The 24,738-nt window shown below is 46.9% G+C and overlaps 1 protein-coding gene and 1 pseudogene across 1 annotated transcript; one reads left to right on the forward strand and one right to left on the reverse strand.

Moving 5' to 3' along the window:
* Positions 1 to 45: 45 nt before the first annotated feature.
* MAP1LC3C (microtubule associated protein 1 light chain 3 gamma) lies at positions 46 to 3,693 on the reverse strand. Its single transcript, XM_003935334.4, has 4 exons — positions 3,600 to 3,693; positions 3,443 to 3,498; positions 3,178 to 3,284; positions 46 to 1,157 (listed from the first exon to the last, which is right to left on the reverse strand). The coding sequence occupies exons 1-4, from the start codon at positions 3,655 to 3,657 to the stop codon at positions 935 to 937; spliced, it is 444 nt and encodes a 147-aa protein (XP_003935383.1). The 5' UTR covers positions 3,658 to 3,693; the 3' UTR covers positions 46 to 934.
* A 2,182-nt stretch (positions 3,694 to 5,875) lies between these two features.
* The window catches only part of LOC101040278 (heterogeneous nuclear ribonucleoprotein A1-like), a 31,350-nt pseudogene continuing 12,487 nt past the window's right edge, over positions 5,876 to 24,738 (forward strand).

The raw sequence follows: 24,738 nt of genomic DNA on the forward strand, positions 1-24,738 counted from the left end.
ACATAGTAAACATATGCATGGTTTCAATGGCTATGTTGACAAGTTACAGCTTTGGCATAAACATGTATGGTACGGAAGGGCAAAAAGAGAAAATAACCGAATAGAGTGATCGCTGGGGAAATAGAATCATCTCTCTAATGACACAGGGAAGGGCCCCTCCAGGTGAGCTTCCCATGGGTCACACTGGCTTCACTGGGTTCCACAGAGACAGTCCACAGGCCGGAGGTTCTCTAGGCCTGAGCCCTACAGGGCACCCCTGCCTACATGCAGGGAGTGAAATCCACTCCCCAATGGCCCTCCCACATATACCTCAGAAGACACTTGAAAAATATTATCTCCAGCTCATCATACAAAGCCATCACACAAGCCAACCATTTCTTATTCAAGATAGAGTTCTATGGCTGGATGCGGTGGCTCACACCTGTAATCCCAGCACTTTGGGAGGCTGAGGTGGGTGGATCACCTGAGGGCAGGAGTTTGAGACCAGCCTGGCCAACGCAGTGAAACCTCGTCTCTACTAAAAATACAAAAATTGGCCTGGGGTGGTGGCACACACTTGTTATCCCAGCTACTCAGGAGGCTGAGGCAGGGGAATCCCTTGAACCCAGGAGGCGGAGGCTGTGGTGAGCCAAGATCGTGCCACTGCACTCCAGCCTAGGCAAGAGAGCAAGAACCTGTCTCAAAAAAAAAAAAAAAAAAAAAAGTTATAATTACAAAACTTTCAAGAGCAGCTCACGTTTTTCTTAGAAGAACACAAGAGCATGGAGCACAAAAACTAAACGAGGGCGAGCTGCCACTCTGCGGCCGCTGGCTGGACCTGATCACTCCCGGCATCTCTGCTTCTCAGACACCTCCACACACACACAGGGGAAAACCAGTCCCTTCTGCCAGCGTCGGATGCGTCTGTCAGAGCACCTGTTCTTCCCCACATGGGCTAGAGAGGATTGCAGGGTCTGTCCTCAAGGCTGCTCCCATCCCCGGGGGCTGCTGACTCCAGGCAGCCAAACGTCTCCTGGGAGGCGTAGGTCATGTACACGAAGCCGTCTTCATCCTTGTAGTCCCTGTAGATCTCTGCCATGGTTGCACTCATGCTGACCAGGCTTTTGTTGTTCACCAGCAAGTAAAAGGCTTCCGTGTCTCTCAGGACCATGCGGCTCCTGGGATGGGCAGGAGGGCGGTGAGAGGGTGACCGTCGAGGCAGCCCGGGGACCTGCAGCGTCATGACGCTCAAGAAGAGGGAATTGCTCCCTCCTTCTTCCCTGAGATTTAGAAACTACAAGGTGTCCCAGTCGGGTCAAAAGGGTGAGGTCATTCCATGGATGAAATATGACAAAACACGACGAAGAAACATGGCAGGGAAAGATAACACAAACATACTAAGTGGGCTGGGCACCGTGGCTCAGGCCTGTAATCCCAGCACTTGGGGAGGCCAAGGAGGCAGAGGGGATCACAAGGTCAGGAGTTCAAGTCCAGCTTCACCAAGACGGTGAAACCCCGTCTCTACGAAAAAGACAAAAATTAGCCGGGCGTGGTGGTGGGCACCTGTAATCCCAGCTACTTGGGAGGCTGAGGCAGAGAATTGTTTGAACCTGGGAGGCAGAAGTTGCAATGAGCCAAGATCACACCACTGCACTCCAGCCTGGCTGACAGAGCCAGACGCCATCTCAAAAAAAAAAAAAAAAAAAAGGCTAACGAAATAACTTCTGTTTGCTATGAAATTAAAGCTGTTTCCCGAGAGGTACAAAAGTGATACATAGTCTCTCTGGCATCTCACTTTTTTTTTTGAGATGGAGTCTCACTCTGTCACCCATGCTGGAGTGCTGTGGTGTGATCTCAGTTCACTGTAACCTCCACCACCCAGGTTCAAGCAATTCTCCTGCCTTAGCCTCCCAAGTAGCTGGGATTACAGGTGTGTGCCACCACATTCAGCTAATTTTTGCACTTTTAGAAGATATGGGGTTTCACCATGTTGGCCAGACTGGTCTCAAACTCCTGATGTCAAGGGATTCACCTGCCTTGGCCTCCCAAAGTGCTGGGATTACAGGCGCGAGCCACTGCGCCTGGCCTGGCATGTCACTGTTGAACAGCCGAAGATGACACTTGGAAGGGATCTCCTGCCGTGAAGTGTGCCCTTTCCTTCCCGTGTTACTTCTGCCCTCACATCAAGGAGATAGGAAGGTAGCCACATTCGGTTGAACACGCTTTAAATGCCAAGGGCAATCTGAGTCCCCAGTCATCCCGGAGCAGATGGCAGTGTGAAAACGTAGGTGCCTAGGTGAAGGCTTGGTCTCACTTTAATCACACTTCTTCCAGGTGCTCTAACTGGTGAAGCGGGCACAGCCCACCCATTCCTATGTTAGAGCTTTGAGCCTTCAGGTGGGCTATGTCCATGCAGCAGTGGGAGATGGGAGTGACCAGAATCCAATTCATTTGACACCCAGATAACTCCTCCCAAAATAACCCCAAAGGTTTGGTCCCTGACAATTATACAGCTATCTTTGTGTAAAAAAAAAAATAGCTATCGTGGGCCAGGCTTGTTGGCTCATGCCTGCAATCCAAGCACTTTGGAGGCCAAGGCAGGTGGATCACCTGAGGTTGGGAGTAAAGACCAGCCTGATCAACATGGTGAAATCCTGTCTTTAAAAAATTAATTAATAATTAAATTAAATTAAATTAAATTAAATAGAGTAATTCTTTCTTTACTTTCTTTTTTTTTTTTTTGAGATGGAGTTTCGCTCTTGTTACCCAGGCTGGAGTGCAATGATGCAATCTCAGCTCACTGCAACCTCCGCTTCCCAGGTTCAAGCGATTCTCCTGCTTCAGCCTCCTGAGCAGCTGGCATTACAGGCATCCACCACCATGTCCAGCTAATTTTTGTATTTCTAGTAGAGTCGGGGTTTCACCATGTTGGCCAGGCTGGTTTCCAATTCGTAACTTCAGCCTCCCAAAGTGCTGGGATTACAGGCATGAGTCAGTGCACCCGGCTTCAAAACAGAATAATTCTAAGAGCATCTTTTCAGGGCACTAGTGAATCTAAAAGATGACTTCAAAAAAATCTCTTTCCTCTCTTCCCCTGACATACCCCCATCCCCCAAATAAAACCACCTAATGAAGGAAACAGAAGAGGCCCGGCACACCCCCTGCACCTTCCTCCCGGGCACGCTCTGAGCCACCTACCGGATGATGCTGAGGAACTGGGTCATGGTCAGCTCCTGTGGGACCAGAAACTTGGTTTTGTCCAGCAGGGGCAGGAACTTCTCCCTGGGGTAGCGCTCCACTATCACCTGTCAAGAGCATCAGTCCTTAAGAATGTGACTCAGAGTTCTCTGAGTCTTAGGATCTTGGAACAGAGAGAGGGAAGTTGTTGGCTGGTCTTGTTTTTTTTTTTCCAAGAACAGGATCAGAACCCGCCCCCCACAAGGGAAGTACAATGATGTCTTACCGGGATCTTGTTTGGGAACTTTGCCCGGATTCCAGCAACTTCCTCTTGTCTGATTGCTGTGAATATTTCAAGCACAAGAGAATAAGCAAACATCAAGAGAAAGCCAGATCCTCCCCTCTCTTTCGAGTAACCCAGAAAGGTACCCCAAGAAATTTACCCAAGCTTTTCCTCTGCTTGAAAGGTCTGACGCTTGGGATTTTCTGTGGAGGCGGCATTTCACTCAACAGCTGTGTCTGTTTTAAAAAAGAAAAGAAAAGAAGAAAAAAAGTACTGCAACCAGGAACCTAATTCATTCCTCCAGCTGCTTCCAAACTGCCTGCAGGAGCCTGCAGGAGGCCCTTATGTAGAGCTGAGTGACATCAGGCCTCTGCGCACCCCCCTCCCCTCCCCGAGCAGCACGAGGTCAGTTCTGGTGGAAATGGAATCGCCACCTACTTGCTGGTCAGAGAAAAGCCACTTTATTCATGACCAGTTCAAGATGTTTCTTTGCAAAAGAAATTAGGGTTTGTAATAAAATCGTTGGCTAGGCAGCGGACTGTGGAGACGGAAAAGTGCCTCATGCTGGCGATGTTGCTGTACTTCAGTAAAGAACCACCTTGAGAGGAGTCCAAGATGGATCGACCTCAGCCTAAGTGTGCTGTGTAATTCTCACCACGGTCCATGCCCTTTTCACAGAAGGAAACCTATACTAAGAAAGGTGAAGTGAGGCCGGGCGCAGTGGTTCACACCTGTAATCCCAGCACTTTGGGAGGCTGAGGCAGGTGGATCAGGAGGTCAGGAGTTCGAGACCAGCCTGGCCAATATAGTGAAACCTGTCTCTACTAAAAATACAAAAATTAGCTGGGCATGGTGGTGAGCGTCTGTAATCCCAGCTACTCGGGAGGCTGAGGCAGGTGAATTGCCTGAACCTGGGAGGTGGAGGTTGTGGTTAGCACCACTGCACTCTAGCCTGGGCAACAGTGCAAGACTTCGTCTCAAAAAAAAAAAAAGAAAGGAGACACGATTTGGCCGAGGGCACACAGCTAGCAAGAGATGCATTTTGGATTAAAACCCAGAGTTGTCGGCCAGGCACAGTGGCTCATGCCTGTAATCCCGGCACTTGGGAGGCTGAGGTGGGTAGATCACCTGAGGTCAGGAGTTCGAGACCAGACTGGCCAACATGCTGAAACCCTGTCTCTACTAAAAATACAAAAATTATCCAGGTGTGGTGGCAGGAGCCTATAATCCCAGCTACTTGGGAGGCTGAGGCAGGAGAATCACTTGAACCCGGGAGGTGGAGGTTGCAGTGAGCTCAGGTCCAGCCATTGCACTTCAGCCTGGGCAACAAGAGTGGAAACTCCATCTCAAACAAACAAAGAAGCAAAACCCCACACAAACCCAGAGCTGTCACAAGGAAGTCCAAGTACTACACTCTGGTAGGTACATTTTGTCACCTTAGTTTTCTCTGGGATAAAAGAAGGAAGGACAATTGCCCCCAAGATCTCCCTTTTAGAGTTAAGAAAATGGGCCTGTGGTCATACATAGGGGGAACAAACTCCATTTCTCCTATATTATCACAACACAAATCACTTTGACACTTTGACACTATATGTGTGTGTGTGTGGCCGGGGGAGGGGTTCCTCATACCCCAAGCAATCAGTTCTGCAGCAGACACCAGCTTGGCGTCCTCCAATCCAATCCTGACCCTGAATACCTGGAGACAGCATCAGATCCCATGGGCTGAGGGCTCTGTCCCATAAGACTGTCCCCTACTTTTTTTTTTTTTTCTTTTTTGAGGTGGAGTCTTGCTGTCACCAGGCCGGCGTGCAGTGGCATGATCTCGGCTCACTGCAACCTCTGCCTCCTGGGTTCAAGAGATTCTCCTGCCTCAGCCTCCTGACTAGCTGGGATTACAGGTGCCCATTACCACACCCGCCCAGCTAATTTTTGTATTTTTAGTAGAGATGGGGTTTCACCATGTTGGCCAGGATGGTCTTGATCTCTTGACCTTGTGATCCACCCGCCTTGGCCTCCCAGAATGCTGGGATTACAGGTGTCAGCCACTGTGACCAGCTCAACTGTCCTTCACTTTCAATGCCAATTGCAAGCCCTAATTGTGTTTGTTTCTTGTTTTTTATTGTGTGTGTTTTTTTGAGGCAGAGTCTTGCTCTGTTGCCCAGGCTGGAATGTAGTGGCATGATCTTGGCTCACTGCAATCTCTGTCTCCCTCATTCAAGCAATTATCTCCCAAGTAGCTGGCATTACAGGCATGTGCCACCACGCCTGGCTAATTTTTGTATTTTTAGTAGAGACGGGGTTTCACCATGTTGGCCAGGCTGGTCTCGAACTCATGACCTTGTGATTCACTCACCTCAGCCTCCCAAAGTGTTGGGATTACAGGTGTGAGTGCCACCGTGCCCAGGCCCTAGGTTGTTTTACCTGTGCTTCGGATCTATGGGATATAAGTCAGATTACCCACAGCCCCCACCTTGGGTTCCATTAATTTGCCAGAAAGACTCACAGAACTCAGGGAAACATATTCGCCGGTTTGTTATAGAGGATATCACAAAAGATACAGATGAAGAGATGCATAGGGCTAGGTATGGGGAAGAGGGCACGCCATCCTCTGGGAACCTCCACGTGTTCAGCAATCCAGGAGCTCTCAGAACCCTAGGCCTTTTGGGTTTTTATAGAGGTTTTATTACATAGGCCAGATTGATTAAACCATTGGTCACTGATAATCAATTTAACCTCCAACCCCTCTACCCTCCTCAGAGGCTGGAGGTGGGGTTAAAATTCCAACCCTCTAATCTCACCTTTGTCTTTCTGTCAACTAGCACCCATCCAGAAGGTACCCAGGGGCTGCCTGCCATCAGTCAACTGGTGAATGTTAAAAGACACTTACCGCCAGGCGAGGTGACTCACGCCTGTAATCCCAGCACTTTAGGAAGCCAGAGCAGATGGATCACTTGCGATCAGGAGTCCCAGATCTGCTTGGCCATCGGGTGAAACCCGGTGTTCACTAAAAATACAAAAACTAGCCAGGCGTGATAGTGAGTGCCTGTAATCCCAACTACTCAGGATCCGGAGGAAGGGGAATCATGAGAACCCAGGAGGTGGAGGTTGCAGTGAGCTGAGATTGCACCACTGCACTCCAGCCTGGGCAAAAACAAAAACAAACAAAGAAAATTCCAAGAACTTTTAGAAGTTGTATGCCAGGAAATTTGATGAAAATGAAACATACATTTCTCAATATCACAAGGCCTTCGAAATTAATCCCTTATGCCAGGCATGGTGACTCACACCTATAATCCTAGCATTTTGGCAGGCCAAGGCTGGGGGATCACCAGAGGTCAGGAGTTTGAGACCAGCCTGGCCAACATACCAAAACCTCGTCTCTACTAAAAATACAGGCAGGACGAGGTGGCTCGCGCCTGTAATCTCAGCACTTTGGGAGGCCAAGGTAGGTGGCTCATGAGGTCAGGAGTTCAAGACCAGCCTGACCAACATGGTGAAACTCCCATCTCTACTAAAAATACAAAAATTAGCTGGGCGTGGTGGCACGTGCCTGTAATTTTAGCTCCTCGGGAGACTGAGGCAGGAGAATCACTTGAACCCGGGAGGTAGAGGTTGCAGTGAGCTGAGATCAGGCCATTGCATTCCAGCTTGGGCAACAAGAACGAAACTCCATCTCACAATAAAAATAAAAAATAAATAAAAATAATGGCATCACTGAAGAGATAAGTGGCTTCATCCTCTTTCCCTGTCTTAAAAAAGAGGCATGCCGTCAGGTGTGACTATTAAGCAGCATGTACGCAGTGTTCTGCACTAAAGTACCTTCCTTCCTTTCTTCCTTTTTCCTTCTTTCCTTCCTTCCTTCCTTCTTTTTCTTTCTTTCTCTCTTTTCTCTCTCTCTCTCTCTCTCTCTTTCTTTCTTTTGATATGGAGTCTCACTCTGTAGCCCAGGCTGGAGTGCAGTGGCACAATCTCGGCTCACTGCAACCTCCACCTCCTGGGTCCAGTTCAAGGAATTCTCCTACCTCAGTCTCCCCAGTAGCTGGGACTACAGGCGTGTGCCACCACACCCAGCTAATTTTTGTATTTTTAGTAGAGATGGGGTTTTACCAGTTGGCCAGGCTGGTCTCGATCTCCTGACCTCGTCATCCTCTTGCCTCTGCCTCCCAAAGTGCTGGGATTCCAGGCGTGAGCCACCGCGCTCGGGCTGGATCATTTCTTTCTTTCTTTCTTTCTTTTTTTTTTTGAGACAGAGCGTTGCTCTGTTACCAGGCTGGAGTGTAGTGGCACGATCTTGGCTCACTGCAACCTCTGCCTCTTGGATTCAAGCAATTCCCTTGCCTCAACCTCCCGAATAGCTGGGATTACGGGCGCCCGCCACCACGCCCAGCTAATTTTTGTATTTTTAGTAGAGATGGAGTTTCACCATATTGGCCAGGCTGATCTGGAACTCCTGACCTTGTGATCCACCTACCTCGACCTCCCAAAGTTCTGAGATTACAGGCGTGAGCCACTGCACCCAGGCTCTTCTTTTCTTTTGGGTTGAAAGCCATTTTGAGGGGAGCAGCGTCTAGGGTGTTGTCTGACCGCATCATCCTCCCAGCCAGTGCTCCTCTGGCAATGGAGTGGGACCTAGGTGGCTGGGAGGTGACCAAAGCCACATACTGTGGATGCTACATGGATTATGGGGAAGGAAATGGGAACAAATAGCTGCAGAAGAGTGCCCTTGCTCCATTAGCAGGTCTATCGATGTTTTAATTTCTTTTTGGTTTTGTTGTGTTTTTGAGACAGGGTCTCACTCTGTTGCCCAGCCTGGAGTGCTGTGCCAGCTACTTGGGAGATAATTGCTTGAACGCAGGAGGCAGAGATTGCAGTGAGCCAAGAGTGTATGTTTTGCGGATTTGGGGTGGAGAGTTCTGTAAATGTTTATTAAGTTTACTTATTTCAGGTCTGAGGTCACGTCCTGGATATCCTTGTTAATTTTCTGTCTCGTTGATCTGTCAAATATTGACAAGGTAGTGTTAAAGTCTCCCACTATTATTGTGTGGGAGTCTAAGTCTCTTTGTAAGTCATTAAGAACTTGCCTTATGTATCTGGGTGCTCCTGTATTGGGTACGTATATATTTAGGATCGTTAGCTCTTCTTGTTGCATTGATCCTTTTACCATTATGTAATGTCCTTTGTCTCTTTTGGTCTTTGTTGCTTTAAAGTCTATTTTATCAGAGATGAGAATTGCAACTCCTGTTTTTTTGTTTTGTTTTCTTTTGTTTTTTTCTCTCCATTTGGTTGATAAATCTTTCTCCATCCCTTTGTTTTGAGTCTGTGTATCCTTGCATGTGAGATGGGTCTGGATGCAGCATACCGATGGGTTTTGGCTTTTTATCCAATTTACCTGTCTGTGTCTTTTGATTGGGGCATTTAGTCCATTTAAATTTAGGATTAATATTGATGTATATGAATTTAATACTGCCATTTAATGCTGGCTGGCTGTTTTGCCCATTAGTTGATGTAAATGATTCATTATGGTGATGCTCTTTACCTTTTGGTATATTTTTGGAGTGGCTGATACTGGTTGTTCCTTTCTATGTGTAGTGGTTCTTTCAGAAGCTCTTGTAAAGCAGGCCTGGTGGTGATGAAATCTCTGAGTGCTTGCTTGTTTGCAGAAAAATTTATTTTTCCTTCACTTATGAAGCTTAGTTTGGCTGAATATGAAATTCTGGGTTGCAAGTTCTTTTCTTTAAGGATGTTGAATATTGGCCCCTACTCTCTTGGGGCTTGTAGGGTTTCTGCTGAGAGATCTGTGTGAGTCTGATGGGCTTCCCTTTGTAAGTAACCTGACCTTTTTCTCTGGCTGCCCTTAGTATTTTCTCCTTCATTTCAACCCTGGTGAATCTAATGATTATGTGCCTTGGGGTTGCTCTTCTTGAGGAATATCTTTGTGGTGTTCTCTGTATTACCTGGAATTGAGTATTGTCCTGCCTTGCTAGGCTGGGAAAGTTTTCCTGGATAATATTCTGAAAAATATTTTCCAGCTTGGATTCATTCTCTTCGTCACATTCAGTACACCTATCAAATGTAGATTAGGTCTTTTCACATAGTTCCATATTTCTTGGAGACTTTGCTCATTCCTTTTTAGCCTTTTTTCTCCAACCTTGTCTTCTCGTTTCATTTCATTAAGTTGGTCTTCAACTTCTGATATCCTTTTTTCTACTTGGTCAATTCGGCTGTTAAAACTTGTGCATACTTTGCGAAGTTCTCGTATTGTGTTTTTCAGCTCCATTAATTCACTTATATTCCTCTCTAAATTGTCTTTTCTTGTTAGCATTTCGTCAAACCTTTTTTCAAGGTTCTTAGTTTCTGTGCATTGGGTTAGAACATTTTCTTTTTGTTCGCTGAAGTTTCTTATTATCCACCTTCTGAAGCCTGATTCTGATAATTCATCACACTCATTCTCCATCAGGCTTTTTGCCGTTGCTGATGAGGAACTGCAATCCCCTGTAGGGGGAGAGAGACTCTGATTTCAGGTATTTTCAGCCTTTTTGCGCTGGCTTCTTCCTATCTTTGTAGATTTACCCACCGGTTGTCTTTATAATTGCTGACTTTCAGATTGGGTCTCTGAGTGGACGTCCAGCTTGTTGGTGATGAAGTTTTCTCTTTTTCTTAGTTTTCCTTTGGCGGACGCCCCTCCCCTGCAGAGCTGGACCTTCCTGGGTTCAGCTGTGCTTGCTGTGAAACTCTCAATCTTCAGCGCTTCCAATTGCTGGTTTTTTTATGGGGGAACTGTGCCAGCTGAAACAGCCGCGTTGAGATTTGTGGCGCTTTTCTGCCCGACAATCTCCTGGTCTGGCTCCCCGCTTCAGTCCCCCCTTCAATGAACTGAATGGGTGACTCTGCCTTCCCCCAGCTCCAAACGCCAATAAAGGGACACTCAGTCAGGTATACTCTGTACTGAGAACCGCCGTGCTGGCCAAAAGAGTCGTGCTGGCAACCCGTGGGGCTCCTCTGCAGGAATCTCCTGGTCTGTGGGCAACAGAAATTCGTCTGGAAGTGCGGCGTCCACTCACTCTCTGTGCTTTCACTGGGAGCTCCGATCCTGAGCTGCTGCTAATCAGCCTTCTGGGATCTCTCTGGTATGTCCTCATTTCTATAAAATGTGAATAGACTAGCTCACAAAACTTGTCTGCATTATTTTGTTTTGTTTTGTTTTGAGACGGAATCTTACTCTGTTGCCAGGTTGGAGGGCAGTGGCGTGATCTTGGCTCACTCTAACCCCCACCTCCCAGGTTCAAGCAATTCTCCTGTTTCAGCCTCCTGAGTAGCTGGGACTACAGGCACGCACCACCAAGCCCGGCTAATTTTTGTATTTTTAGTAGAGACAGGGTTTCACCGTGTTAGCCAGGATGGTCTTGATCTCCTGACCTTGTGAGCCACCACGCCTGGCCTTGTCTGTACTCTTTTTTTTTTTTTTTTTAAGACAGGGTTTCACCATGTTGGTCAGGCTGGTCTTGAACTCCCAACCTCAGGTGATCCACCCGCCTCAGCCTCCCAGAGTGCTGGGATTACAAATGTGAGCCACCGGCCTGCTTTGTCTGTACTCTTATCTGTAGCAGGTAATCTTGTGAAAATGCAAGACTCAACATGCACATGGAGCTTTAAGATGAGGCTCTGGAAGGAGCATCAGTGCTTGTAACCATCATTGCACCCAGCCCTTGCTATGTATAGATTTTAGAGCCATGACTGGCTTTCTGACGCTTGATGTTGGCTTTGCCCTGGTTCCCCCATGATTCTCTTCTTGCTCTGTGCTTTTCTGGGATGATTTTAATCATTCCTGAGGAATTTCCTAAGGTGACTCAGCTTTTGCAACGTGATTAAAAATAAGATTGCCTCATGGCAAGTGTGGGTGTCTGGGGCTCAGGGAGTGACTGGGATAGATCAATTTTACTCCCTGCGGCTGGTGTCACTCATCCTTCCTGGCTACAAGCTCTGATTATAGGGAGAGGCGAATTTGGGAACGCTAACTATGTGAAAGTAAAATGTGTACATCTAAAATAAGAGGTTAGCTGGGCGTCATGGCTCACACCTAAAATCCCAGCACTTTGGGAAGCCAAGGCGGAAGGATTGCTTGAGTCCAGGAGTTCAAGACTAGCCTGGGCAACATAGCAAGACCCTGTCTCTACAAAAAAAAATTAAAAATTAGCCAGGCGTGGTGGCATGCGCCTTTGGTCCCATCTACTTGGGAGGCTGAGGAGGGAGGATTGTTTGAGCCTGGGAGGTGAAGGCTGAAATGTGCCATGAACAAACACACTGCTGCGCTCCAGCCTGGGTGACAGAGCAAAATCCTGTCTCACAAATAAATTAATAAAATAAAATAGACTGCTGCAGGTTACAGAGATGTGTCCATTTTATAGAAGAGAGAGATTTTCAAGGCTGCTTCAGAATGTTGCCTGATTCCTTTGTTAAACCTGCCCTGGTCTTTGTGGCTTCTCAAAGTTGGGGAGATCTGAGATTCAGGACAGAGGGGGATCCTACTGTTGCAGAGAGTTCCAGAACCTCCCAGTCTAGATCACATGTGCCGGATAGGAAGGCAGTGCTCACAGGCTCCAGGTGGACAGCTGAAAATCAAACTTTATTTCATTCCATTTTATTTTTACTTTTATCATCGTCTCCTTTAAGATGTTACTTACTGGCCATGTACAGTGGTTCACACTTTCGGAGGCCAAGGCAGGTGGCTTGCTTGAGGTCAGGAGCTTGACACCATCCTGACCAAGATGGTGAAACCCTGTCCGTACTAAAAAAGAAAAAAATACAAAACTTAGCAGGCCGTAATGGCAGGTGCCTGTAATCCCAGCTATTGGCGAGGCTGAGGCAGGAGAATCACTTGAAGCCAAGAGGCAGAGGTTGCAGTGAGCCAAGATGGCGCTATTGCACTCCACCCTGAGCGACAGAGTGAGACTCTGCCTCAAAAAAATAAAAAAATAAATAAGCTACTTACCAGTAAGACTTATTTATCTGTCAACATGAGATGAAAACATTTTATTTAAGAATCTGACCATTTGGCCAGGTCGGTGGCTCCTATAATCCCAGCACTTTGTGAGGCCGAGGTGAGCAGATCACAAGATCAGGAGATCAAGACCATCCTGGCCAAGATGGTGAAACCCTGTCTCTGCTAAGAATACAAAAATTAGCTGGGTGTGGTGGCGCATGCCTATAATCCCAGCTACTCGGGAGGCTGAGGCAGGAGAATCATTTGAACCGGGGAGTCAGAAGCTGTAATGAGCTGAGATTGTAGTGCTGTACTCCAGCCTGGCGACAGAGGGAGACTCCATCTCAAAAAAAGAGACCATCAAAGGAAATAATGATTCTGGTTCCCAGTCCCGAATGAGCCACTGAATCAAGAAATCATTTGAGCTCAAAATTTGCTTAGTTAACTTGTGAAATGGTTTTAGAAATGGCAATGTTGCTATCCTACCCCAAGGTAGGATTTTAAAAAGCCCATAATAGTTGTTACATGTCTGAGGGCAAGGCTTCATCTGTGCATCCCCAGTAGCTAGCACAGAGCCTAGCACATAGTACATGCTTATAAGTTGAGTAGATTTATCTGCATTCAAATTGCTAACAGGGAAAAGTGCCCAGCTACAGAGTGATGTAGCTTGAAGTCCAGCAAGCAGGAAAGGCGTGTTGATTACATGCAAAATGAACTGCAATCCCTTCCAGGGGGTAGAATGAGGCCAAGGCTGTCTCCTTACCACTGAGTTGTCTCCTTTTTTAAAATTTTATTTATTTATTTTGAGACGGAGTCTCGCTCTGTTGCCCAGACTGGAGTGCAGTGGCTTGATCTTGGCTCACTGCAACCTCTGTCTCCTAGGTTCAAGCGATTTCTCCTGCCTCAGCCTCCCAAATAGCTGGGATTATAGGTGCTAGCCACTACGTCCAGCTAACTTTTTGTATTTTTAGTAGAGATAGGGTTTCACCGTGTTGGCCAGGCTGGTCTCAAACTTTTGACCTCAGGTGATCTAACTGCCTCAGCCTCCCAAAGTGCTGGAATTACAGGCGTGAGCCACTGCGCCTGGCCCTGAGTTGTCTCCTTGAGGACTGTGGTATACAAAGGCCTCAGCACTGGTCTCTGTTGCTGAGTGATTGGACATTTGGCAACAGTGCCCTGGTAGCTACATCAGGCCTGTGAGTTGGGGTCCATGTGGCTAAGCCCATGCATACCCTCTATCCCTGTCACCATGGATATTTCTTCATTCATGTCTTGTTCCAGTCTCAGGAGAAGTAGGTGGTGGTAGCCAAAGTCAACTGGTCAACTAGACCAAGTGCAGTGCTCCTCCATGCGGATGTTCTCTGCAGGGCCTGAACACGTGATACATAGATCTTTAAGCTTCATGTCTATGCCCACAGATCCATACTTATGCCCCTTCCCCAAACTTTTTTTTGAAGCAAGAGTTTAGCCGGGCGCGGTGGCTCAAGTCTGTAATCCCAGCACTTTGGGAGGCCGAGGCGGGTGAGTCACGAGGTCAAGAGATCGAGACCATCCTGGTCAACAGGGTGAAACCCCGTCTCTACTAAAAATACAAAAAATTAGCTGGGCATGGTGGCGCGTGCCTGTAATCCCAGCTAAAACCTCCGCCTCCCTGGTTAAAGCGAATCCTGGTTAAAGCGAATCCCTGGTTAAAGTGAACCCCTGAAGCTTTCCTGATTTTGCAGGCCCCGGAGTCACTGGAAAATTTGTATTCCACCTCTAGGGTGCATGTGTCTTACCAAGGCTTCCAATACACTTCTTACTCCTTGCTCATCTGATGCAATCAACATGGTCATTAACAGGGTGGCTGATGCCATGTTATTTGGGCTGTCCAGACAATCTAGTTTTCTTTGGACTACAATATGACAAAGAATGGGAGAGTTAACATAGTCTTGGAGCAAGTCCATTAATTTATATCATCTGTCCCAAGTAAACGCAAACTGTTTTTAGTTCTTTTTGATAGGGATGAAAAAGAATGCATTTGCAAGATAAAGAACCAGATGCCAGGCATCTGAGCCCATGTTAATATTTGCCAGCAAATTTTCTACATCTGGCAGAAGCAGCTGCAATTGGAGCTGCTGCTTGGCTGAGCTTCCAAGGGCTACCCTAGCATAAGAGCATCTTCTAAATTCCTTGCCAGGATATAAAGTCCATATGATGGGGCTGGGCGCGGTGGCTCACACCTGTAATCCCAGCACTTTGGGAGGCCGAGGCAGGCGGATCACGAGGTCCAGAGATCGAGACTATCCTGGCCAACATGGTGAAACCCTGTCTCTACTAAAAATACAAAAGTTAGATGGGCATGGTGGCATGCACCTGTAGTCCCAGCTACTCAGGAGGCTGAGACAGGAGAATTACTTGAACCCAGGAGGCGGAGGTTGCAGTGAGCCGAGATCACACCACTGCACTCCAGCCTGATGCCTGGCAACAGAGTGAGACTCTGTCTCAAAAAAAAAAAAAAAAAAAAAAAAAAAAAAAATTCCATATGATGGGAAAATGCTCTTACATCAATAACTTCTCCCTTCCCTTACTTCGTGTTCCATGCCTTCCCACCCCACTCTTGCCTCCCATCCAGGGCATTCAGAATCCAGGTCCACATGTTCTCTTCTGGGACTTGGGGGTACCTATTGGCTCCATCCAGCATCTCCTATGAGAGGAAGACAGGTACCACCTCTCCTGCTGGCCATTATGCTAATGACCAAATATAGATCACAATTTATGCAGCCAGGTTATGTCATAACCTAAACCTAGTTATTAGCATCATAGCCAGCAGAAGAGGTGAGGCTTATTCTAAGCAGGGATATATACTGTCTTATAAGGCAAACGAGTCTGCATACTCTTCAAGCAAGAGGGAAGTACTAACCTTTCCCTGGCAAAAGCAGGCCAGGTCTTTCAAGACGTTCAAGATGTTCAAGTGCATTGACCCAGATTTATCCATCCCAAATTTTAGGTTCCAGTACTTCCCAACCAGCGCCCTGACCTTGGCGTAGCAGACAGGCCTCGCTTGAGATCCACCTTCTCTGGTGTTCTATTACTCCTGTAACTGGGCTTTGACCCCAGTCCTTGGCTTTTTCTGTCCTGTAGCTAACAAATATGAGTCTCGGCCAAGGAAGGCCTTAGGGTTTCATGTCCTGCCTCTGGGGTGCGTGTGTCTTGCCAAGGCTTCCACAAGACTTCTCATTTTGTGCTTACCTGATCAGATCAACATGATGCCATTGATTAGATCAACGTGATGTCATCAATTAAATAATTGATGATCAGGGCTGGGCATGGTGGCTCGCGCCTATAATTCCAGCACTTTGGAATGCTGAGACAGGCAGATTACATGAGGCCAGGAGTTTGAGACCAGCCTGGACAACATCATGAAACCTCGTCTCTATTTAAAATACAAAAATTAGATGGGTGTGGTGGTGCATGTCTGTAACCTCACCTACTTGGGAGGCTGAGGCAGGAGAATTGCTTGAGCCCAAGAGGGGGAGGTTGCAGTGAGCCGAGATTCACAACACTGCACTCCAGCCTGGGCAACTGAGCGAGACTGTCTCAAAGAAAAAAAGAAAATAAAATTAATCATTAATCATTTTCAGCCTTTCTTTTTGTTTGTTCGTTTGCTTGGTTGGGCTTTTTTGCTTTTGAGATGGAGTCTCATTCTGTTGCCCAGGCTGGAGTGCAGTGGTACAATCTCGGCTCACTGCAACCTCCACCTCCCAGGTTCAAGCAGTTCTCCGCCTCGGCCTCCAGAGTGGCAGGGATTACAGGCACCTGCCACCACGCCCAGCTAATTTTTGTAATTTTAGTAAAGACAGGCTTTCACCATCTTGTCCAGGCTGGTCTTGAACTCCTGACCTCATGATCCACCCACCTTGGCCTCTCCAAATGCTGGGATTACAGGCGATAGCCACCGTGCCTGGTCTCCTTTCTAGAATTTTAAAAGTTGGCTTAAGGCTGGACGTGGTGGCTCACGCCTGTAAGCTGGCTTTAGGACCAAATGCGGCTATCTTTAGATAGCCACATTTGAGATAGCAGTTTGGAAGATCGAGGCAGGCGGATCTTGAGGTCAGGAGTTCGAGACCAGCCTGGCCAACATGGGGAAACCTGGTCTCTATTAAAAATACAAAAAATCAGCTGGGTGTGGTGGTGTGCGCCTATAGTTCCAGTTACTCGGGAGGCTGAGGCAGGAGAATCGCTTGAACCCGGGAAGCAGAGGTTGCAGTGAGCCGAGACTGCACCACTGCACTCCAGCCTGGGTGACAGAGCAAGACTCTGTCTTAAAAATAATAAACAAACAAACAAATAAATAAATAAAAGTTGGCTTAAAATAGAACCATCCGTGTCACGAGGAATAATACTTCCTGAAACATTCCCCTAGCAGCTCCGGGGTTAGGGCTCTACAGAAGCCTCTATCCTTTATGGCAAAGGGACCCCGACTTCTTCTCAAAATAGACTACATGCCTGAGATTCCCCCAAAGTACAAATAACCCAGCTTCCCACCACTGTTCTTAAAGGTACAACCATTGGAAATAAAGGCCAAGTGGCCCAGACTGTGGCCAGGCGGGCTGTTTCCAGATCCTTGCCTGCCAGGAGGAACGAGCTGTGGCCTTTTTCCCAGCTCCCACCAGCCACTGCTAGAAAGCCCAGCTTCTCCCACTCCGTGACTCAGCCCTGCAGGTGTTTACATCCCACTCCCACGCCGCCACCCAGCATGAATGATTCGCTCAGATCAGGAGGCATGAAGGGCTTACTAATTCCTTAGACGGGAAAGTAGAAAAAGGGGGCAATCTAACATGAAGGGTGGAGGGAGTCTGGAAGCTGGCTGGGGAGAAACTGCAGGCCTTCCTAGAGGCAGCCAGTTGTCAAATTCCTTTTTCCAAGAGCCAGAGGCAGTTCTTGTTTTCATTATCTGTTGCGTTCGGGATCTGCCTGTCCCTGAAGGAAACTGGGCATTGGTCCTGTTGTCTACTAGGAAACCCACTTTTAGTGTCTTCAGAGGTTGGTGGAGGATGCAGCAGTGATCTCTCACAAAGGTCTGCACTCTGAAGCCCTGGGAAAGTTTGACTCCAGCCTTAATGCAAGCTGAGTCATGTACGTCTCTGCTCCCTGATTCTGGGAGGCTACTTCTTGCCAGTCAACCTCAGCTTTCTTTTTTTTGTTTGTTTCTTTCTTTCTTTCTTTCTTTCTTTTTTTTGAGATGGAGTTTCGCTCTTGTTACCCAGGCTGGAGTGCAATGGCGCGATCTCGGCTCACCGCAACCTCCACCTCCTGGGTTCAGGCAATTCTCCTGCCTCAGCCTCCTGAGTAGCTGGGATTACAGGCACGTGTCACCATGCCCAGCTAATTTTTTGTATTTTTAGTAGAGACGGGGTTTCACCATGTTGACCAGGATGGTCTCGATCTCTTGACCTCGTGATCCACCCGCCTCGGCCTCCCAAAGTGCTGGGATTACAAGCTTGAGCCACCGCGCCCGGCCTTCTTTTTTTTTAAAGACAGGGTTTCACCATGTTGGCCAGGCTGGTCTTGAACTCCTGACCTCAGGTGATCCACCCGCCTCGGCCTCCCAAAATGCTGAGATTACAGGTGTGAGCCACCATACCCAGCCGAACCTCAGCTTTCTATCTGTCAAAATGGAGATAAGTTATCGTCCAGCCTGGGCAGCATAGCAAGACCTCATCTCTTAAAAAAATGGAGACAATTATTTTGGCTTCACAACAATATTTATTCATTCTTTAACTCCCCAAATATTTAAAGTATCTACCATGTGATAGGTATACTAGGAGGTCATGGGGATACAACAGAAAAGTAAAACCTAGGCTGGGCACGGTGGCTCACACCTATAATCCCAGCACTTTGGGAGTCCGAGGTGGATGGATCACTTGAGATCAGGAGTTCCAGACCAGCCTGGCCAACATGGTGAAAACTTATCGCTACTAAAAAAATTAGCTGGGCGTAGTGGTGGGTGCTTGTAATCCCAGTACTTTGGGAGCCCAAGGTGGGCAGATCACCTGAGGTCAGGAGTTCAGGATCAGAGTGGCTAACATGGCGAAATCTCATCTTAACTAAAAATACAAAAACCAGGCCGGGCGCGGTGGCTCAAGCCTGTAATCCCAGCACTTTGGGAGGCCGAGGTGGGTGGATCACGAGGTCAAGAGATCGAGACCATCCTGGTCAACATGGTGAAACCCCGTCTCTACTAAAAATACTAAAAATTAGCTGGGCATGGTGGCGTGTGCCTGTAATCCCAGCTACTCAGGAGGCTGAGGCAGGAGAATTGCCTGAACCCAGGAGGCGGAGGTTGCGGTGAGCCGAGATCATGCCATTGCACTCCAGCCTGGGCAACAAGAGCGAAACTCCGTCTCAAAAAAAAAAAAAAAAAAAAAAAAATACAAAAACCAGCTAGGCGTGGTGGTGGGTGCCTGTAATCCCAGCTACTTGGGAGGCAGAGGCAGGAGAATCACTTGAACCCAGGAGGAGGAGGTTACAGTGAGCTGAGATCACACCACTGCACTCCAGCCTGGGTGACAAGAGTGAAACTCTGTCTAAAAAAAACAAAAACAAAAAACGAACACCACTTCTTACATCCAGCAGAGAGCCTACAGCTTAGTGAGTCAGCAAATGATGATCAAAGGAACTCAATTGTGCCATATGTGATGAAGAGGGGTCCGTGTTGCTGAGAGAGAATTTATTAGTGGATCTGACTTAGCTGATGTAGATGAAGGTCAAGGAAGTTCTAAAGTGATATTTGAGTGTACATGGTGTTAAACAGGCAAAGCAAGACAATGGCAAGAGGGTAAGGGCACATAGGGCAGTGTTTGAGGCAATGGCAATAGCTTTAGAAAGAAGGGACATGGGCTGGGCACCGTGGCTCATACCTGTAATCCCAGTACTTTGGGAGGGAGAGGCGGGTGACTCATGAGGTCAAGAGATCAAGCCCAGCCTGGCCAACATGGCAAAATCCCATCTCTACTAAAAATACAAAAATTAGCTGGGTGTGGTGGTGTGCTCCTGTGGTCCCAGCTACTCGGGAGGCTGAAGCAGGAGAATCGCTTGAACCCGGAAGGTGGAGGTTGCAGTGAGCTGAGATCATGCCACTGCACACCAGCCTGGGTGACAGCGTGAGACACTGTCTCAAAAAGAAAAAAGAAAGAGGGGATATGGTATGTTCAAGAAAGTGCTAGAAGCCAGCATGCTGGCATGTGCCTGTACTCTCAACTACTCAGGAGGCCAAGGTAGGATGATTGCTTAAGCCCCAGAATTCAAAGCCAGACTGGGCAATATAGAGAGACCCCCATCGGTTAAAGAAGAAAAAAGAGTGAGAGAAGAAAGTATGGGAGGCCCCTGTGGCCGGGACCTCCAGGAAGAGAGCCAGGCAGAATGGGGCTGAAGTCTCAGGGGTCCTGCGGTGTGATTTTTATTGTAAAGTCAGTGCAAACCACTGAAACCACCTAAGCAGAGAATCATGGATTTAATTTGCAGTTTGAAAAACTTGTTCGGTCCTGGTCCATCTGTAACTGAATCTTGGTTAAAAAAAAGAAAGAAAGAAAAAGAAAAAGAAAAAAAAGGAAAAAACTTGTTCAGGTAGGCCTGTGGAGAGCAGACTGGAGGTAGGGCTATCCTAGTTGTTTAGTGAAGAAAAGATGGAAGTTCGGCTTATGAAGTTCATGGCATAAATTGGAACAGCTCCAGGTTCATGGCTTAAGCAACTGGAGTTCATGTGGAAGAGATCTGAAGACATGTGTGTTGCTGAGATGCCTGGGGAGAAAATGTCTAGTAAGGAAAGAAGCGGGCCAGGTACAGTGGCTCACTCCTGTAATCCTAGCGCTTTGGGAGGCCAAAGCGGATGGATCACTTGAGGTCAAGGGTTCGAGACCAGCCTGGTCTACACAGTGAAACCCTGTCTCTACTAAAAATGCAAAAAACAAATTAGCTGGATGTGGTGGCAGGCACCTGTAATCCCTGCTATGCGGGAGGCTAAGGCAGGAGAATCTCTTGAACCCAGGAGGCAGAAGTTGCAGTGAGCCAAGATCCCACCACTGCACTCTAGTCTGGGTGACATGAGCGAAACTCCGTCTCAAAAAATAAAATAAAAAAGAAAAGAAGGGAGTAAGGTCAGAATCTAGAGCAATTCTAATCATCAAAGACGGCAGAGAGGAGGCTGAGCCTGCCAATGAGACAGAAGTGAACTAGTGAGACACGTGAAACCGCAGACTGTGTTGTGATGGAAGCAAGGTGTGTGCTTCGACTGACTGTCCCTCAAATGTTGCTCCGGACTGAAAAACAGGCAAAATGCTTTTTTTTTTTTTTTTTTTTTTCTTTTTTGAGACAGGGTCTCACTCTGTTGCTCTGGAGTACAGTGGCATGATCACAGCTCACTGTAGCCTCAACTTCCCAGGCTCCAGTGATCCTCCCACCTCAGCCTCCCGCGTAGCTGGATAGTTGCACACCAGCACGCCCGGCTAACGTTTCTGTTTTTGGTAGAGATGGGGTTTTACCATGTTTCTTAGGCTGGTCTCGAATGTCTGAGCGCAAGCCATCCACCCACCTTGGCCTCCCAAAGTGTTAGGATTACAGGTGTAAGCCACTATGCCTGGACGCTCTTTTTTTTTTAAACACATGCAGGTCATTTAAGTCCTGAGAAAGAGTTAATGTGATTGAGTGATATTTGCAGATAAAATGAAATAAGTCACGGTTTCTTAACCTTCAATTATTTGTATATCATTCTAAGGGCATCTTCAGTAGCCCTGTAATATTATTACTTAATAATTTTTCCTTAAACTGACTTATTTTTTAAAAATGGCACATTTATTTTGAAAGGAAACTTTGTATCATTGATGGACCCAATATCATTCACCGTTAGTGGTAAAACAAATACTATTTTCAAGTCAAAGCACTGCTGCTTACTAGATATTATATTATTACCCCAGTTGACAAAGACCCCCATAAGTTGACCTCTGTCTAACTCTCTTCTGTTCTCTGTGTACCATTTCTAAAATAACAAGGAGGTTCTCAACGTACAGCCTATGATGGAAGAATGAAAGATAACTCAGGGATGGAGAAAAAGAAGAAGTCAGGAAAAGTTTCAGAAAAGATTTATTTTTTTTTAAATTTATTTTCGTAGAGACAGAATCTTGCTATGTTGCCCAGGCTGGTCTTGAACTCCTAGGCTCAGGTGAGTCTCTTGACTTGGCCTCCCCTAGTGCTGAGGTTACAGGTGTGAGCTTCCGCACCTGGATGGAAAAGGGTTTTTCTTCAGTCACTGACATCATCAGCACGTCCTGTTTGGCCTTGTCTGGTTCATTGGGAGCCTCCAAGTTTCTCTCTATGACAAGGAAAGGATTAGATGTAAAGAGGAGAGATTCAGAGATATATGTCCTATCTGCTCAGTTGGGACCATCCCTATATAAATCTTCCCACCCATCACACATAGCCATTGCCCCCTGGAAGAGTAAATTAAGGGGTAGAGAAATCTAAGGAAAAAACGAAACTCTTAAATATGATTCCTCCCACCTAGACTCAAGTACAAATCCCAGGCAAGACTTTTCATGATCTGATCTCAGTAATCCTCCAACGCTGAGTCTCATCTTCCACCGCAAAGCCCCAGCCCAGCTCCTCCCTGCCCTAGTAGCACCCGTTCCAATTTCCTTCTCCAAGCCTTGAATTTTTATCTTTGCATCTTTTTTTTTTTTTTTTTTTTTTTTTTTTGAGACGGAGTTACCAGGCTGGAGCGCAATGGCGCGATCTCGGCTCACCGCAACCTCCGCCTCCTGGGTTCAGGCAATTCTCCTGCCTCAGCCTCCTGAGTAGCTGGGATTACAGGCATGCACCACCATGCCCAGCTAATTTTTTGTATTTTTAGTAGAGACGGGGTTTCACCATGTTGACCAGGTTAGTCTCGATCTCTTGACCTTGTGATCCACCCGCCTCGGCCTCCCAAAGTGCTGGGATTACAGGCTTGAGCCACCGTGCCCGGCCGCATCCTTGCATCTTAAATGCTCTTGGTATTTCCTTTCAATCTTGCATGGATCTTATTCCGGGGAGTTTCTTTTATCCTATAATATCTCTTGTAGTTACGGCATTGCCAGGTGCATTTATATTTAACTTTGAATGTGCTCATGGGTTTAGTAAATATGAATGGATTTGGCTTACTCTCAACCAACAATTAGTGAGAATTGTGTGATATGCGAGGATGTGCCTGATCCAGCCTCTTCGCTCACTGGGAAGGTAAGAGTGGATCACTTCTTCTCTGTTTGTGTTCTCAATTGTGCATCAGTTGGCTTATTTGTTTCCAAGCCTCAGGAGCTCTGTTAAAGCCAAGAACACAGCTGGGAATGTTCCTCTCCTGGGTGGAGAGCATTACAGAATGATTCAAATCATGGAGTAGCATGTACTGAAAACCATCCAAGGGCTGCCAGGCCACCTTTAAATCTCTCTCTCCTTTTTTTTTTTTTTTTGAGATGGACTCTCCCTCTGTCATCCAAGCTGGAGTGCAGTGGCCCAATCTCAGCTTGCTGCAACCTCCGCCTCCCGGGTTAAAGTGATTCTCCTGCCTCAGCCTTCCGAGTAGCTGGGACTACAGGCATGTGCCTACCACCAGGCCTGGCTAATTTTTGTATTTTTAGTAGAGATGGGGTTTCATCACATTGGCCAGGCTGGTCTCAAACCCCTGACCTGGTGATCAACCCACCTCAGCCTCCCAAACTGCTGGGATTACAGGTGTGAGCCACTGCCCCTGGCCAAGTCTCTCTCTTTAAAACCTTAGGTTTTTCGGCTTTGGAGAAGCTGGAATAAATTAAAAACAAAAAACAAAAACAAGCTTTAGCTTTGGTATATAGATTTTTAGTGAATAAAATTACTAACACAATCTACTTTGGACTGATTTTTTTTTTTTTTTTTTTGAGACAGAGTTTTGCTCTGTTGCCCACTTGCCCTGTCACCAGGCTGGAGTGCAGTGGCACGATCTTGGCTTACTGCAACCTCTGCCTCCTGGGTTCAAGCATTTCTCCTGTCTCAGCTTCCCTAATAGCTGGGACTACAGGCGCACGCTGCCACGCCTGGCTAATTTTTGTATTTTTAGTAGAGACAGAGTTTTACCATATTGGCCAGGCTGGTCTCGAACTCCTGACGTCAAGTGATCCACCTGCCTGGGCCTCCCAAAGTGTTGGGATTACAGGCGTGAGCCACTGCACCCAGCCTGAACTGATACCATAGATTAAAAATCTGAATTACCTTCTAATGTGATAGGGCCATGCACTTACCAAAAATATAAAATAAAATAAAATAAATAAAAAATAGTACTGAAGTATACGAAGACAAGACGAAACTGCCCCTTGCACATGCTCACGATGGGTAAAATGTGCCCGCTCCCTTCCCAAGACCATTGACTCTTCGTTGCCCTCTGCTGTCCTTCATGTTGGCTACATCGAGTTACTGCAAATCGGTCTGGGAGCCAACTCTGCAAATTGACCAAGTGACAAATAATCACATGGAACAAATTTCCTGACTGTGGTTTTAACAACATTGACAGGAATGTTCCATTCTCAGTTACTGATGATGAAATTCGAAACATTAACTCAAGTTAATACATTTAAAAATTTCTCCCAAATTGGTAAAAACTCGAAACAAAAATCTGTTATGAAATGAAACACTTCTATTACATTTCCCAGACTAAAATTTGGCATCCCATGTGATAGAATTAATTCTAGATAGTTCTTATTTATTTTAAAATTTTTGAACCGGGTCTGGTGGCTCATGCCTGTAATCCCAGCATTTTGGGAGGCCGAGGTGGGTGGATCACGAGGTCAGGAGATTGAGATTACCCTGGCTAACATAGTGAAGCCCTGTCTGTACTAAAAATACAAAAAATGAGCCCGGCGTGGTGGCACTTGTCTGTAATCCCAGCTACTCGGGAGGCTGAGGCAGGGGAATTGATTCAACCCAGGAGGCGGAGATTGCAGTGAGCCTCGATCACACCACTGCACTCCATCCTGGGCTACAGAGTGAGACTCTTTCTCAAAATAGATAGATGATAGATAGATGGATAGAGAGAGAGAGAAAGAGAGAGAGAGAGAGAGAGAGAGAGAGAGAGAAAAGGGAAAAGTAATAATCATGTTTTTGACACATCATCTCAGCTGATCTCCACAGAATTTCTGAGAGGAGGTATTTTTGTCTTTCAACCAGTTGGGCAGGCACCTCCAAGAAGGTTCCCCAAAGGAACCCAATTTAGAATATTAGAAACACCAGAAGTTTATAAAATTCAGCTGTAATACAACGTGAATCTGCTAGCATCTGT

This window comes from Saimiri boliviensis, chromosome 14, assembly GCF_048565385.1.
Source record: "Saimiri boliviensis isolate mSaiBol1 chromosome 14, mSaiBol1.pri, whole genome shotgun sequence".
Classification (NCBI taxonomy): Eukaryota; Metazoa; Chordata; class Mammalia; order Primates; family Cebidae; genus Saimiri; species Saimiri boliviensis.

Excerpts from the sequence above, each read along its gene's own strand:
- MAP1LC3C (XM_003935334.4), bottom strand. The coding sequence starts at position 3,657 with ATGCCGCCTCCACAGAAAATCCCAAGCGTCAGACCTTTCAAGCAGAGG. Across the intron at positions 3,499-3,599 it reads CAAGCAGAGGAAAAGCTTGG|CAATCAGACAAGAGGAAGTT; the intron begins GTAAATTTCTTG and ends AAATATTCACAG. Across the intron at positions 1,158-3,177 it reads CAGTTCCTCAGCATCATCCG|GAGCCGCATGGTCCTGAGAG; the intron begins GTAGGTGGCTCA and ends TGCCCATCCCAG.